Source organism: Pseudochaenichthys georgianus, chromosome 9 (assembly GCF_902827115.2).
Source record: "Pseudochaenichthys georgianus chromosome 9, fPseGeo1.2, whole genome shotgun sequence".
Classification (NCBI taxonomy): Eukaryota; Metazoa; Chordata; class Actinopteri; order Perciformes; family Channichthyidae; genus Pseudochaenichthys; species Pseudochaenichthys georgianus.
In genome coordinates, this window is record NC_047511.1 from 718,677 (window position 1) to 735,262 (window position 16,586).

At 43.9% G+C, this 16,586-nt stretch overlaps 1 protein-coding gene across 1 annotated transcript; it reads right to left on the reverse strand.

Annotated features, from left to right (window-relative positions):
• Positions 1-921: 921 nt before the first annotated feature.
• dph7 (diphthamide biosynthesis 7) lies at positions 922-16,407 on the reverse strand. Its single transcript, XM_034091187.2, has 10 exons — positions 16,300-16,407; positions 15,805-15,977; positions 11,860-11,993; positions 11,688-11,775; positions 11,014-11,108; positions 8,743-8,900; positions 7,254-7,326; positions 7,111-7,176; positions 6,571-6,743; positions 922-2,125 (listed from the first exon to the last, which is right to left on the reverse strand). The coding sequence occupies exons 2-10, from the start codon at positions 15,934-15,936 to the stop codon at positions 1,716-1,718; spliced, it is 1,329 nt and encodes a 442-aa protein (XP_033947078.1). The 5' UTR covers positions 15,937-15,977; positions 16,300-16,407; the 3' UTR covers positions 922-1,715.
• Between the last annotated feature and the right edge of the window lie 179 nt (positions 16,408-16,586).

The window sequence follows — 16,586 nt, forward strand, 5'->3', positions numbered from 1 at the left end:
TTGAGAAGACGATCACTACGTGACAAAAGTTTTCAAAACCGTTTCTGGTCTTTGGTATTTCCAGACAAGTGGCTACTGAAATCAATCTTACTAACTGCTGTCTGTGCAATTTACTCCGCGCGCGGAGTAAATTGGCAGACTTTATGTTGCTTACTTTAACATCATTTTTCATGGTGGGGCGAAGCCATTTCTTGGTATGGGTGTAGCCTACCCCAGCCACCCTGGCGCTGCCACTGGTGGGATGTATTCTTTCACACACAGTGACGTCACACAATGCAACGCGCGCCATATCTATATATAAATACGCCATTTTCCTGGAGGTGCTAATATAAACAGCTAGCTAACAGAGCAGAGCAGAGCGCACTTGTTTTTTTTTCTGAATTAACGACCGAAGAAATCGCTGCATGTCTTCGGATTACATCTCTGGACTTGAGGGGTGTGCTCTAGGTCGTTACCAGCGTAAACTAGAGCTGTGTGGGTTGTCCGATTGCCCTTACTGCCTGCAGATGTATGGAAAAACGACTCTCGAAAGTGGCCTTCGGTCGATTTTGGCAGCATCTACGTCTATCTTCTGGAAACACCAGGTGAATACCCCACTTGTCACAATAATATTATCATGCCATTGCATATATGTGGTATTTTAGAGTTGACTATATTGATTAAGGCAATAGACTATGATATTCTGCTTGCACCTCGCGTGAAATGGCGCATACCGGAAGTACGGTGTCGCCCTCGGCCCAAAACCCGTATGTGTGTGTGAAAGACAGGGCGGGCCATTCTGCACATGCGTTAAATATTTTAACGCAATTAATTTAAAAAATTTTTGACAGCATTAATATATATATATATATATATAGATACACAGTGAAATAAGCTTCTTAGTGCAATAATAAGCTACAGGGACGTTAATCTAATGTCGGTAATACTAACTTTATTTAATACAACATTTACGGTACAAGATTTAATCATACAGCCCATGTAGTATAATATTTGACAAATGATGAATTACAGCAAACATGTGCAATATATCCATTATTACAGCTCCGTGGGCTGGCAGTAAAGGCGATATTGGTCCGTTCTTATTGTGCATCCATGGGTAAAGACAAACGCATATAGTGCTGAACACGTAACATGAATTGTCTCACCCACATTGAGGATGCTTCCTACGCCCATGTTATTTATGGTATTATTTCCTCATATTTCTCTCCATTCTTCCTTCTGCCAACGGGGTCGCAGTTTCTCGTCTCTCCCGTTTTTGTGCTTAGTGCGTACGCATGGGTTAGAGTTTGCGTGGAGGACCGCACATTTTCCCGTCAAGTTAGTATTTTATAAATCGCAAACATTGCGTAGAAACTGCCGTACACCATCTTTTGAGCGTATATCCCTTTATAAATGAGGCCCCTGGTCATAGTTTTGAAAATCACCAGCTCAGATTTCTGGGAAGCAGCAGATGCCTCGCATTACTTTTCATGCTAGTCTTCAGGGTGTTTTTGCTAACATTTCTTTTACATAATGAATAGCCGCATTTATAGGGATTATAAGCAATTTGTTTACATCAAAGTTTTATTATAACAATCAAGTGTCTTGAATACAGGGTTTACTTATCCTTGATATGTTAATTTGTGTGATGTAGTGGGGCTGTGCATCCTGCATTACTTAGGTACATAAGTAGAAGATATTTCTTTAGTGTCAATGCACCCAGAGCTCCAGCCGGGTCAGCATTGCTCTGGTTCCTGTTGAGCCTCCTCTGGAGTCCAGTCCCAGCGCCACACATGGAGCATGTGGTCATAGAAAGAGCAGCTGGCCAGCAAACAGGACAGTGAAGGGGCGTCCTCTTTAGAGCTGAAGACAGGGGCTGCAGCAGGCAGGACAGCGGGCGCTGCAATGCTCTCTGGGATGTATCGTCCTGCATCATCCTCCAACGAAGTATCAAAGCTGGCTGTGGGAGATTCATACTGAATCCTCAAGTGCCCTCCGCTCTCTGTGAGGCTTTCCTTGGGTTCTGCAGCGACATTGGAGCATGGGGCCGCTTCCTCCAGGGACAGGTGGGACCAGTCGGCTCCGTACGCCAGAGAGTTGTGGAGTATGTAGGAGGCTACCACAGGACATGCTCCTCCACTGGCCTCTGGAGAATGACATGAACACACTGATGGTTTGATAGGAAGAATTCAGGGCTGTGCTGACAATTTTATTTTTTTACATTTAAAGCTTCTATTCAGGATCCGTTCTCCCTTAAGTTGAATCAAATGTCTTCAATTAAGCTCAACACTTTTTGGTATAGCCCTACTGTACATAAACTGCTCACTATTAGGTGTTCTGAAAGGCTCCATTTCAACCACAATACATAACTTTGTATATAATGTCTCAGGTCCACTGACAGTTCCCCAGTGTATAATACCACCTAATGGATCTCCGTTCATTCTGTAATTAAGATTCAGGGGGTATACTAGGAAGCAAATTCAACAGATTAAGGGTTTCTTTGACTTAGCTGGCTCAACAAAACTAAAACTCCTGATGAGAGATAACGGGTTCTACAAAGCTGGTTATCAACTCTCTTTGTGAACTTGGGCTTTCCTCTTCAGGCTGAGCGCGCACTCACATAAAAAGGGGCATTTGGTGCATCATTTGACACATGAACCGCATGAAAGGGATTGATCGCCGCTTGTTAAAAATCCCAAGTCTCCTCACTACCTGAATCACTAGAGCCAATCACGTGTAGACCACTCCCCCTACCAAAGCCTATTGTTAAAATAAAGGGCGGTGCCGGACTTCAGCGAACCGGGTTCTGATTGGCTGTTTTCGTCTTCGATCTGAGACATGGAAAGAGAGGGGTTTTAGGTTGCCATCAGGCTGCTGACGGTCTTATTATACATCCATTGGTTGGGTTTGTGGCACATTTGTAACGCTGTGCCAACTTGAGCGAGCACAGGCAAACGTGAGCGTTTCAGATTTTCCTTGCTAAATAAAAAAATGATATTAAACTAATCTTTCAACATTCGACTACATTATTCAAAAGTGTACAGTAACTTATAATAACACGGGAATAAACGGAGCGCTCTCTCCCTCTCCTGACGCCCGTCAGTATCATGCAGCTCGCGGATCAGTGATGAGGGACCCGACAGCCAAACTAAACATATCTATAACTAGTTTAGGTAGTTTGAGAGCTAGCCTAATTAAAATCGCTACGTGTGCTATTCTAACCTGAAGTGTGTTCTGCTCCGCTCAGCGCTGCCTGTGGTCATGGAGCTGCGTGTGATCATGGAGCTGCGTGCGGTCATGGAGCTGCGTGTGATCATAGAGCTGCGTGTGGTCATGGAGCTGCGTGTGGTCATGGAGCTGCGTGTGGTCATGGAGCTGCGTGTGGTCATGGAGCTGCGTGCGGTCATGGAGCTGCGTGCGGTCATGGAGCTGCGTGTGGTCATGGAGCTGCGTGCGGTCATGGAGCTGCGTGTGGTCATGGAGCTGCGTGCGGTCATGGAGCTGCGTGCGGTCATGGAGCTGCGTGCGGTCATGGAGCTGCGTGTGGTCATGGAGCTGCGTGTGGTCATGGAGCTGCGTGCGGTCATGGAGCTGCGTGCGGTCATGGAGCTGCGTGTGATCATAGAGCTGCGTGTGGTCATGGAGCTGCGTGTGGTCATGGAGCTGCGTGCGGTCATGGAGCTGCGTGTGATCATAGAGCTGCGTGCGGTCATGGAGCTGCGTGTGATCATAGAGCTGCGTGTGGTCATGGAGCTGCGTGCGGTCATGGAGCTGCGTGCGGTCATGGAGCTGCGTGCGGTCATGGAGCTGCGTGTGGTCATGGAGCTGCGTGCGGTCATAGAGCTGCGTGCGGTCATGGAGCTGCGTGTGATCATAGAGCTGCGTGTGGTCATGGAGCTGCGTGCGGTCATGGAGCTGCGTGCGGTCATGGAGCTGCGTGCGGTCATGGAGCTGCGTGCGGTCATGGAGCTGCGTGTGGTCATGGAGCTGCGTGCGGTCATGGAGCTGCGTGCGGTCATGGAGCTGCGTGCGGTCATGGAGCTGCGTGTGGTCATGGAGCTGGAGCTGCGTGCGGTCATGGAGCTGCGTGTGGTCATGGAGCTGCGTGTCCACTCGTCAGCAGCAATGAGGGCAGAGATCAGTGTGTGCCCCGATGGAAGGCTGACAGGCAGGCAGGCCGTCCAGCTACTTTAGCCGGCTCAGATGATTGGTCGTGCTTGTTACAGAACCACGGCTTCCACAGCACTTCAGATACTCATCGCTATCTGACGTTAAGAGCACTCCATGGAATATAACAACAAGTGTATCTCCAGCCGCTTTCTCAAACTTACCTTCACCTCCTTTAAAGGTTAGACATTATAATTGACTATTCTTGAATATCGCATCCTCTTCTTGTCTGTCACACACTCTTCTTGTCTGTCACACACTCTTCTGTCTGTCACATCCTCTTCTGTCTGTCACATCCTCTTCTGTCTGTCACATCCTCTTCTGTCTGTCACACACTCTTCTTGTCTGTCACACACTCTTCTGTCTGTCACATCCTCTTCTTGTCTGTCACACCCTCTTCTTGTCTGTCACATCCTCTTCTTGTCTGTCACATCCTCTTCTTGTCTGTCACACACTCTTCTTGTCTGTCACACCCTCTTCTTGTCTGTCACACACTCTTCTTGTCTGTCACACACTCTTCTTGTCTGTCACACACTCTTCTTGTCTGTCACACCCTCTTCTTGTCTGTCACATCCTCTTCTTGTCTGTCACACCCTCTTCTTGTCTGTCACATCCTCTTCTTGTCTGTCACACCCTCTTCTTGTCTGTCACACACTCTTCTTGTCTGTCACACCCTCTTCTTGTCTGTCACACACTCTTCTTGTCTGTCACACCCTCTTCTTGTCTGTCACACACTCTTCTTGTCTGTCACACACTCTTCTTGTCTGTCACACACTCTTCTTGTCTGTCACACACTCTTCTTGTCTGTCACACACTCTTCTTGTCTGTCACACACTCTTCTTGTCTGTCACACACTCTTCTTGTCTGTCACACACTCTTCTTGTCTGTCACACACTCTTCTTGTCTGTCACATAAGTGGTGCAACTGATGCAGTATTGCGCTAAGGGGAAATCATTTTGACCGGAGAGATTTAGATTTGCCGGTTTTCAGCATATTTGACCGGTCGTAGTCCGGTAATCACCGGCTAACGGAAACTCTGATTAGCGCAAACTAGGGACTAGGCCCAGATCCTTTTTGTTGTGAAACCAAATCTCCCCTCACCCTATCGGCCTAGTTCGGGGGGAAAAGTACTCCGGTGTGAAGCGCTTTCACACCAAGTACTTAGCCGGTACTTGTCCCCCCCGAACTCTTTAATCCCTCAAACGTTCCTAGTAGATGGCGTTCTCACCGGAATAAGTCCCTGAGGGAGGAGTAGGCAAATGAAGCCGCTGAAGTCACTTCTTCTTCGGCTTTGGGTTTACTGGCAGGCTTACTTTGTAGTGGTTTATCTGCTATTTATCTTTGCACTAAGGTGTGTCTGCTGCTGAGCCTATTTACGATACATACGACACACCTGGGACAGCGTGATGCCGTTATTGTTACTATTGCAATTTTGCCTGTCTTGACTCTGCTAAATAAAAGAGAGAACCAAAAGCACTGTACAAAATATCTGCTTTATTGTCAATGTACACGCTGTTCAGATACCTCATAAGAGCTGTGCGCGTGTCTTTACCGAACAACGCTCGTGAACTTTGGAGTTGGGGACTGGCTTCAGTCGAAGCTGCTGGGTCGCATCTTCCGAGTAAATCGCCAGAAGCGCTGACACATCTAATGCGAGGAAATGCAATGGCGGCTTCACAATACTTTTCGGAGTTTTACGGGGCGTGGTTTGCAATTCGCCCAGTGATGTTAGTGTGGCCGACACACCCACAAACCTTTTCCTCCTCAGGAAAGTACTACCTCTCTAGCAGGGACGATCTGGGGTGAAAAGGTTTGCGCGAACTAGGGACTAGTTCCAGATCCTTTTTGGTGTGAACCAAATCTCCCCCCTATCGGCCGAGTTCGGGGGGAAAAGTACTCCGGTGTGAAAGCGCCGATTGTGTTCTTTTTAACCAAATGTCTCTCAGAGGGGCGTGGGGAGTGGCTCCTTATTTTCATCTAAAGTAACAGACAGAGAATCAGCCCTTTTGAAACAGGGCTGAAACAGAGGGGATTATGGGTAATGCTGCAATGCAGGATCTGTTTGGTATTTGGAGCCAAACACTTCAGAAACATGTTTTGACCTATAATATATTGATTAAAAACAGTATAATAGGGGACCTTTAAAGAATTTATATAACCATAATTTTCTAAATATAACTGATTTATCATTGTGAGTATAAAACCACAGCAAATAGTAAAGATATAACTCTTGAATCTAACCGTTTTTTTCCTCATTCATTTTTGCTAAACAAATCACTGAAATTACTGTACGTTTTTTCTCGATTGACTTATTGTTTGTGCTCGAGTCACTACAACACTTTAAGAATCAGGATTCCAAACCTAGGTTAATTAACAAAGTTCATAGAAACCACCCAGAGCAGGTACTTCCTGCTGCACACTCACCGAGGGCCTGCTGGCAGTGGAGGATGTGGAAGTCGTTGTGCATGCAGGCGGCCAGCAGCAGCTGCTCGTGGGTCGGATGCCACTTCAGCCTCCACACACCCCCCCCTAGCGGAGTCTCACTGAGAGGCTGACGCATGTTCCTGCTGTCCCACAGCAGAACCTGCTCATCGTAGCTGCAGAACCAGGGAACCAGGACACAGACTTTCACAGAGTTCACACACATTCAAGGACTTTCGAGGCATAGTTCCCTCAAATTCAACAACCTAACACGGCATAGTTTGAGACACTGATCAAATATATAGTGCAAGCGAATGGATATAAATTCAATCAATTTAAATGACTTGTAGATCTTTGAAGGCCTGGATTTTACCCTCAAGTTGACACATTTTAGGGATTTCACTGACCAGTGGGAACCATGCTCACATTATGTCACAGAAATAGTGAGACCAAAGACAGGAAGCAGTGGTAGTAAACAGACAGTGGAAAAGGTCATTGTCAGATGACAACAAGTTACCACAGATAGTTCATTGGGATGTTTACCTGCCTGTTGCTAGGATATGTTCTCTGTGCGGGCTGCTGTGAATACTGCACACACCCATTGAGTGCCTTCAAGAGAACAAAGTGGAGAGTGTTATGTAGCTGGCCTCATTAATAAGATGGATGACAGCAACTTCAGGACTCACCTTTTACTGGTGAAGGTGGGGCAGGCCGGACCGGCCCTGAGATCCCAGCCTCTCAGTTTGCAATCATCACCGCCTGTTGCTCACACAGGCACACAGAGAGAGGACGCACACACAGGCACACAGAGAGAGGACGCACACACACAGGGAGAGGACGCACACACACAGGCACAAAGGGAGAGGACCCACACACACAGGCACACAGGGAGAGGACGCACACACACAGGCACACAGAGAGAGGACGCACACACACAGGCACACAGAGAGAGGACGCACACACACAGACAGACAGAGAGAGGACGCACACACACAGACAGACAGAGAGAGGACGCACACACACAGGCACACAGAGAGAGGACGCACACACACAGGCACACAGAGAGAGGACGCACACACACAGGCACACAGAGAGAGGACGCACACACACAGACAGACAGACAGGGAGAGGACGCACACACACAGGAAACAGACATTATCATTAGAATGAGTCCCTCCTCTGCACCACAAAGGATGCTTAGGCATTCACACATCCAGTAACAATAGATTAATAATATAATCATACTGTGCAATGTTTGTGATATCAGCCTGCAGTTTGTGTTAGCTGGTAAGGAACAGGAAGCTGCAAAAGAGAAATGCTGAACATAAATCAAACGGTTGTTTTACGGAGAGCACTTCAATGGTGTTGGCTGCAAAGTGCCTGCTTGGTGAATGAAGGGAGTTATAAAAATGGTACAGTATGTCCTGTGTTTATGTAAAAACATGATCAACTTATGTATGATTATCAGATTTTGGTAATTTTCAAATCAACCTCTTGACATCAGTAATAGTTGGGATCTATATAATGTTTTGTAAATAAATCAAGAATTCAGAAATATGTATTCAAAGTACAGATTATTCTGAAAATAAGAACCATCCCAGCTGCTTTGGACTGGGACCAGTACATACAGTACCCCACTGCAACAGAGAGGGTTGGGCACACCGGGGAGGTCCAGACGCAGAGCATGACGTCAAATCATACGGACATGCACCATGCTAGAAGTGTTTCCCTCTCAAAAGATTAGCATCATTCTCAACCTTTGATCTACATTGAAAATTAAATAAATAGAATGGTATTTCGCACTATTGTTGAATGCTTATTCTTAAAGTTTTGACCTGAGTTTAAAATGGAGATTAAAAAGAACCTTTTTTCTCCTTATTCCTGAGCCAACACTCGACACCCAGCTTTCCTAATCACAAACATGTCTCTGGAAGCACATGCTAACAGAGACCGCTCTCTGAGCTCTGCCTGGACACAGGGCGCCGTGCTGCACTGACACTAACGTCTGTTGATGGAGATGTAATATTGAACGTGTAACATTATTAATTCATTAATTAATTAAGGATGTTACCGAAGCTAAACTATGCAAGGATATACAAACATGCATGCAACATAATATGTGCGTAGAGACAGCCCTGGTTAAAAAGGAACTGTTTATGATTTAAAGAGTGTTACCAGAGTACACCAGCTGTGTGTCCCAGTAGGAGAAGGCAGAGATCCAGGCCTCGAAGTCATGAGCCTTCCACTGGGAGAGTGAGACCAGAGCGCCTTCAGCCAGAGAAAGCACGCTGACGCAGCCCGCCGAGTCACTGCACACCACCCGCACGTCACTGCTGCTCACACACACAGTTAGTGATTTATTAAGGAGTGAAGACATGCCGTCAGAACAACATGAACAAGTCTGTTCGAGGCAAACACATTACGTCGTTCATATTTAACTGTTTAGGCAAAATCTCAGCAGTTTTTATTCACCTCCGCTGTCACTGCAGCGGGGAAATAATCTCATCTGCTCCTTAGACTGTAGCTATATAATAATAATAATAATAATAAATGATACAAATAATATTAATACTTTTAATAGTAATAATAATAATACATAATTATTATTTATAATGATTGTGCTGAAACAGTGATAAGTAAAAATAATGTTCTTATATGTAGTCTCAAGAAGGTTGGTGACCCCTGTGTTAATGCATCAGGTCATGTTTTGCAGTGTGTGTTGTGCACCGACAGAAATGTGGAGATAGTCACGTTTTATGTTGGTTGGATTGTCTTCCACTTCCTGTTTTGTTTTGTCACTCACCGTTTACCCTGTCATTCCAGGGTTGCGTTCCGATAATCCAAAAATCAGCTCCTAAATTCTAACCCTATCTCCTATTCCTTGACCTCTGAGTGAAACGTCACGGGGTTAAGGGATAGTGGATAGGAGAATTCAAAAGGACTTAGGAGAAGAGACTGCGGTACTTTAGAGAATCGACTGCACTTTCACTATCCGACGTGTTTATGATGCGCCAGCGGACGTCATTGTGTGCGTCTGCTGCTGTGGGGAAACCATGGAAACCACAGTTTTCTATACAGCGGACTACAACATGGATGTTCAATAAGAACGAGGGACTGCTGTGAACTCATCTAGAGACTCTGCACCGTGCTCTGATGCTGCTGCTTTGCTTTATGAACGTGGACAACAGAGAAACATATTCTTCATGACCAAAGTTGGAATTGAAATAAAAAAGGAAAGTGAAACTTCTGCTCGTCTCCCTCTCCCTCCGGTCCACATTAATACAAATGATCCCAATACGTATGATTGTATGAACTAAAGATCTTAAAATCAATACAAATGTATTTATTATAAACGTTAGTCCTTAACATCTATCACGGTGTATATCACCATTCAAACATCTTTTAAAAGTTGAACAAACTCCACACAGCTCAGTAAAGACTGAAATGTTGACTATTTGATCATTTCAGTAAAATCTAACGTTCATATTTCTCTTTTTGATTATAATACTGATGAACGTTCAGAACAAAGCACTTTGGCAACTTACCACCTACGTTTTAAAATGCTTAATAAGCACCGTAACTTTCATGATATCATTTCTCCGTCATAATCGGTTGTTTCCGTGAACGGCCGACTGTTGAGTGACGGCAAATGCTGCGGCTGCAATGCATTGTGGGGCAGCATTTTCTCCTCTCCTTTTGGTAAGGGAGGTCCAGTGGATCCTAAGCTAAAGGAGGTTATAAAGGAAGTTTGAAACCTCCTTTCCTTTCATTTGGAGAATTGGAACGGCTCTTATCATGGCTGCCACTGAGGGACTTCCGGGTCATTTCACTCCGTCAGGAAGGTTCCTAAGATAAAGGGACTATTGGAACGCAACCCAGGCTCCCTGATTGTCTACCTTTTGTGTGTCTCCCGTGCTCATCAGCACCAGCCCCGCCCCTGATTGTCTCCACCTGTGTCTTGTTGTCGTGTGTTTAAATTCCCCAGTCTCCCAGTGTTCCTCGTCAGTTCGTCTTGTCTCATGCCTAGGTCAGATCTATGCTCTCCTTGTTGTCAAGATATGTTGTTCCTCACTACGTGAGCCATTTTCTTTTGTTCTCTTTTTGTGATCTCATCCAGAGATTTGATAGTGATTATTTTTGTTCGTCTATTGAAAATAAAGTATATTGCAAATACTTTACCTCTGTCTCCTGGGTCGGGCAATTGGGTCCTATACCCTGAGTTTGTAACAGTATGCAACAAACATGTTTTTCTTGCTATTCTGTCCCAAAATCTTTTGAACAGGGCAGATATGATTAAGAGGGACAAAGTGTAAGGAGCCGTGTTAGGACAAAGTATTATGTCCCAGCTGCAGACATACTGCATGTAACAGTAACACGTTATAATAGATACATAGAAAATGTGATGTGAACTTTGATGGAGAAAAACAGATGCAGATAGTTTGTTACCTGTCCATTCGTCCAGTCGACCAGTCTAAAGACAGAGCCAGCCGTTCGGCCCCCACCTCCAAGCTGCACAGAGGGTGCAGGCTGCGGCCCCCCTCCTACTAGAAACACACATCAGTGAGTGCAGAGGACCACAACAACACAATATACTGTCCATCTATTGGGAAGGGATCCTGGTGTTCTGTCCAGTAGAGAAAACTCTGCTTTAACATCCAACAGTTCAACCCGGCCCTGCTGAACATCAGAGGCACATGTGGTTGTGATGTTCTCATACTTTTTGTTGGCCCTTTTGAAAGATCCATGTCTCCAATGCAGCACATAACCCGTTACGTTCCCCTGATCCATCTATTTTGTTCTTTGGCTATTTCCTAAAGGCAATGCAAGACGAGACTGTTTGTATTTACGGTACGGACAGCAATGAAGTTGCTATTTGGTATACAAACTCAAGCCGTCTGATTTTGCGCATCGTATACAGTTTTTGCTAACAGACACATGAAGCAACATTTATAAGTGAGTTCATTCACAGTTATGTTCAGCATGTATGAGAAAAGGGCTCATATGGACTTCTTATTGTTGGAGAACAACTGCTTTTCATCAGTTTTAATCTCAAAGGCCAATGTATTCAGCGATCATGTGTCAAAAACTGGTTGTGATTCTACCGATGCCACATTTCTCACCTGACTGTGTGACAGTGTGTACAGCTGCAGCTCTCCGTTGGCAGCTGCCAGTCCCAGCACCGCCTCCCCTGACACCGGCACATGGCACCTGAGAACAATAGCTACCAAATGAACAGGAAGGAAGCAGACGACGAGGTCAATAGCCACAATCGTCAAAACTGTGTTCTTTTACCATTTCAAATCTAAAACAGCTGCTGTGTCCATGCGCTGTAGCTCAGTGAGAGGGGGACTCATCGATATCTCTCGCCGAAATTCAAAAAGGTACAAACGACCGGTCCGGCTCGGTGCAGCATCCTCCTCCCCAGCCTGCAGGAAGGATGTGGAAGTGAGATCATCAGTCAGACAGCAACAAGAGGAGTGGCTGTAGCTCCAATATGTACTGCTGCAATTCATTATATCCCAATTAATCATGTAATAACTAAGTATGTGCAATACATTTAATTACAATAATATTTATTTATTTTTTGATTCGTTGGAATTCAAATGAAACAATCAGAATCAGGTGCAAAATAAGCAGATATGTGCAGAAGCAATGTTTCTGTGTACAATAACTCCTCCAAAAAAGGTTTGATGTCGTGCCTTTTTTTACAGACAGGGAATATATGACAGGAATAAAGTGAAAACAGGTCAGATTAGTTTCATTAATGATAAAGTTTCTCTTTTATTAACCTGAGACCACCACTCCACATATGTAATTATATATTAACTGCTTGTGTTTATGTACACAGGGGCGGCGGGTACTGTAGGCTCGGGAAGGCTAAGCCTTCCCAAATATTTGTGTAACTGCATCCTGGTAAAATAAAAATATAATGTATAATGTTTGTGTATTTGACATTAGCGCTGCTATGCAGCCACCTGTGCCCTGTACTACGAAGCCAGTTCAACAGACCCTGGATATGTTTGAGTTATCTTAACTAACCCTAACAAACGAGATCTCGCTAAGCGGTCCTACGACGCTGGTTATCAACTCGGTAAATCAAGCCAGGGTTTCTCTCTCCAGCTGAGAGTGCGTCCACGTGAAAGGGGCGGGGTTAGCTATATTTGACCAATCACAAACATGGACAAGCGTACTGACAGCGCAGAGTCATACTTCATTAATGAAAAGTAAACTATAATATTAGACAAATATGAAGAAGTTGAACTTTAAACATCCATGATGACTAGAACACATAATCCAGGATACAAGCCACATAGTTTCACCTGCAAGGTGAATACAGAACAGCTGGTTAAAAATAAACTACAGAGTGTTTGAATGCGTAGGCTACATTAACAGATTTATGAAGACACGAGTGGATCTGACTTTAATTACATTTGACTCGAGTGTTTCGTCAACTTAATGTGTTGCTTAAAATAATGCTTCTGCATACAGTATGTGACACTGAGTGTTGCACGGCCAGATACGGCTCAAGAAGCTGACTCAGATAAGGAAATATATGATATATTATGATATTATATGATTGATGATGTGATATGAATGGTAAGTGCGACACATCGGCGACTTCCCTGCATAGGCCTATGGGTCAGTGTATGTTTTGGTCATTGGATTTTCTTTTCACAAATGGATATTCAAAAACAAAAAACGACTGGATATTTAATTTTCGTTTTAAAATTGAAAAACCAAAATTGAAATACAAGGCGTTTTTCTTTATCATGGTCAAAAAGGGATTTACTAAACTTAAAAAAACAGGATGATTTTCATTTTCTACTTCTCAAAACAAAAAATAAAATCAATAGAAAACAGAAACAAAAAAACTACAGTTTTTTTCATATTCTGCTACCGGAAGTTACTTTACAAAATAAGAGCGCAGATGAGGTCAGAATCCGTGTATCTACGGTCCATTTGTTTTTCTTTATTAAACAAGTAAACGGAAGAGCGTCTGCAAGGCGTTTTTGCTTTTTGCTTTTCACTTTACTAAATGGTCAAATGGTCTTTGGAGCGAGGGGCGGGGCGAAACTCACGGAAGTGATTTCAAAACAAAAGCACTCGTTTGCTAAAATCCCACTTTGAATCACGACAGTATCCTGCTGAAGGACCGGTGATTATTATAAACAAGGGGAATTTAGCGATCACAATGAAAACAGCCAAGACACATATTGAGCCCAGAAAAAGAATCTTATTAAGGCTGTAAATATAATAAGCCTGTGTTTAAAATGGACAACATTGTTAGGAGATTTAAACTATACAGCGGTTCTGCACTGCAGTCACTCAGCCGCCTCTCGAGTTTGTTTTTTCAACTCAGCTGCTCTTCATTTTTTTCCTGCTATATTTGACGAGTGATACAAATATTTTTACCGCAAGTTCTTAAGAAAACTGACACTCTTGGACTCGGTTATACACTGAACAAAAATATAAACGCAACACTTTTGTTTTTGCTCCCATTTTTCATGAGATGAACTCAAAGATCTAAAACATTTTTTATATACACAATATAACCATTTCTCTCAAATATTGTTCAAAAATCTGAAAAGATCTGTGATAGTGAGCACTTCTCCTTTGCCGAGATAATCCATCCCACCTCACAGGTGTGGCATATCAAGATGCTGATTAGACAGCATGATTATTGCACAGGTGTGCCTTAGGCTGGCCACAATAAAAGGCCACTCTGAAACGTGCAGTTTTGCTTTATTGGGGGGTCTGGGGGGGTCCGAAAACCAGGCAGTATCTGGTGTGAGGGTTAGGGTTAGGGCAGGGGTCGGCAACCCGCGGCCCACGGGCCGCATGCGGCCCTTTAAACCCTCTGCTCTGGCTCCCTTGAGTTTAGACAAAAATAAGAAGGAAATAAAATAAAAGTATTTGTAGGACTATTTATATTTTGTTGCATGGTTGAAAATGTTTCGTATCTTGTATTTTGAGGTGATACTGTGACACATAAATAAAAAACAAAACGGTTTTAATTAGGTCAACTAAAATATGCGTCACATCCTGCTACGGTCCCGCGCGAGCGCCTTTTCTTGGAGGCGAATAACCTGACCCCCGGCTCGATCGAACTATGGATAAAATAAAATAAAAGTACCGGAGGAACACAGGATTTAATTCTGCGTGGACAGAGTTGTCTGCTTTCACAGCAAACGATGCTGGTTTACCGGTATGTCTGATATGTAGAGAGAAGTTGTCAACGGTGGTGCAGCCTTTACGAGGGGGAGGAAGCCAGCTGACGATCTTCAGTCATAATTCAATGGGGTATGTAATTTATTTGAGAAAACACTTTTTGTTATATTCCATGGAATGCTCTTAACGTCCCGATAGCAATGAATATATTAAATGCTTTGACAATAAATACATACAAAAATTAATCTCTGGAAGCCGTAGCGCTGTACAAAGCACGACCAATCATCTGCCTCAGCCCGGCTAAAGTAACTGGATGGCCTACCTACCTGTCAGCCTTCCATCTGTGCACAAACTTATCTCGTGCCCTCATTGGTCATGTGCGCGTTCGTGTGTGTTGGAGGAGGGACTCTGTAAGAAAGTCTGAAGGAAGAGGTTGTGTATTTTCCGGTTGTGTATTTTCAAATTCTAGCGCACTCAAGCTGGTTTCTCCATTCTTACCTCCCCTACCTTTAACTCTTTTTAGGGTGCAGCTATATGTTTTATTTATTTCAAAGTGGGCCCATTTTAATAATATTTTTTTTCCCTTCAAATGTGCAGAGGACTCCCCAAGTGCTGTGTTTAATTTATTTTAAAGTAGGCCTGTGTAGTATTTTTAATTCTCCTTATAAGAGTTCTTTGTTTCTTATTAGAGGTTAACAGTTTTATATCATGTAATAAATGGCCTAATAAATGCAAAACAACTGTAGTTTTTGTCTGATATAACAATAAAAAACTATGAAATATGTTTTGCGGCTCCAGACAAAAAAATGTTTTGGAAAAAGAAGCGAAATGGCTCTTTTGGTCAAAAAGATTGCAGACCCCTGGGTTAGGGTAATGTTGTGAATCGAGTGGCCCATGGTGGTGGTGGGGTTATGGTATGGGCAGGCGTATGGTATGGACGACGAACCCATATGACTGCGATTAAATCAGCATATACTTCTGCCAGGGGATGCCACCCCTCAAATTCTCCTGCCACCCTCTTGCCACTCCATGAATATTTTTCTAGATCTGCCCCTGCGTCACACTCACCCCTTTCTGCAGCTGATAGGTCCCACAGGCCAGGAGGTGTTGCATGGAGGACAGAGGACACCACTCCACCGTGTCGGCGCTCAGCTCGGTGTCAAACACCTGCAGGTTGCGGGTCCTCGACTTCCAAGCCATGGCCCCCTGCTTTGCATAACGTTACTGTGCTGGTGCAAAAACTAAAAGACAAAAGTTATCCCGTTACGTCTCGACTGTATATCGGGTAAACTCAGATATATCTATCTAGTAGTACATAAAACCGTAAGCAATAGTTTAAAGCTAACTTCGAGTAAACTAAATCTGAGCTAACTGAATAATCTGTGGTATTTAGCTAGCAGACTATAACGTTATTTCACTTGCTGGAGTATCACACAGCGCTAACTGTCAAAAGTAAATACCCTCACAGTGAGCGGATATTCAACTGGTACACAAAGATAGCAAAGTTAAGTTAACATTTGTTTAACACTTAATATCGACAGGACAATTATCAACAAAACTCACATGTGAGCCAGCTTCGAGTCGACAGCTTTTTACGTAGTTACGTCATAGTTCAGACGTAGGCACGTTTTATGTTGAAGGTCTGCACCGGAAGTTCTAGTTAATGGTCACGAACTTCATGAGTAAAAAAAGTGATCTTTTTACATCCATGGTAGTAGTAGGCTGTCTATATTTTAAAACTGTCTTTTTATGGCTTTCTAATTTTTAATTTACATTGCTAATGCCGATGCCTTCAATTTTGATACATTTGATGGGAAGTTTAATAATCTTGGATGTACCCTGCCAGTTCC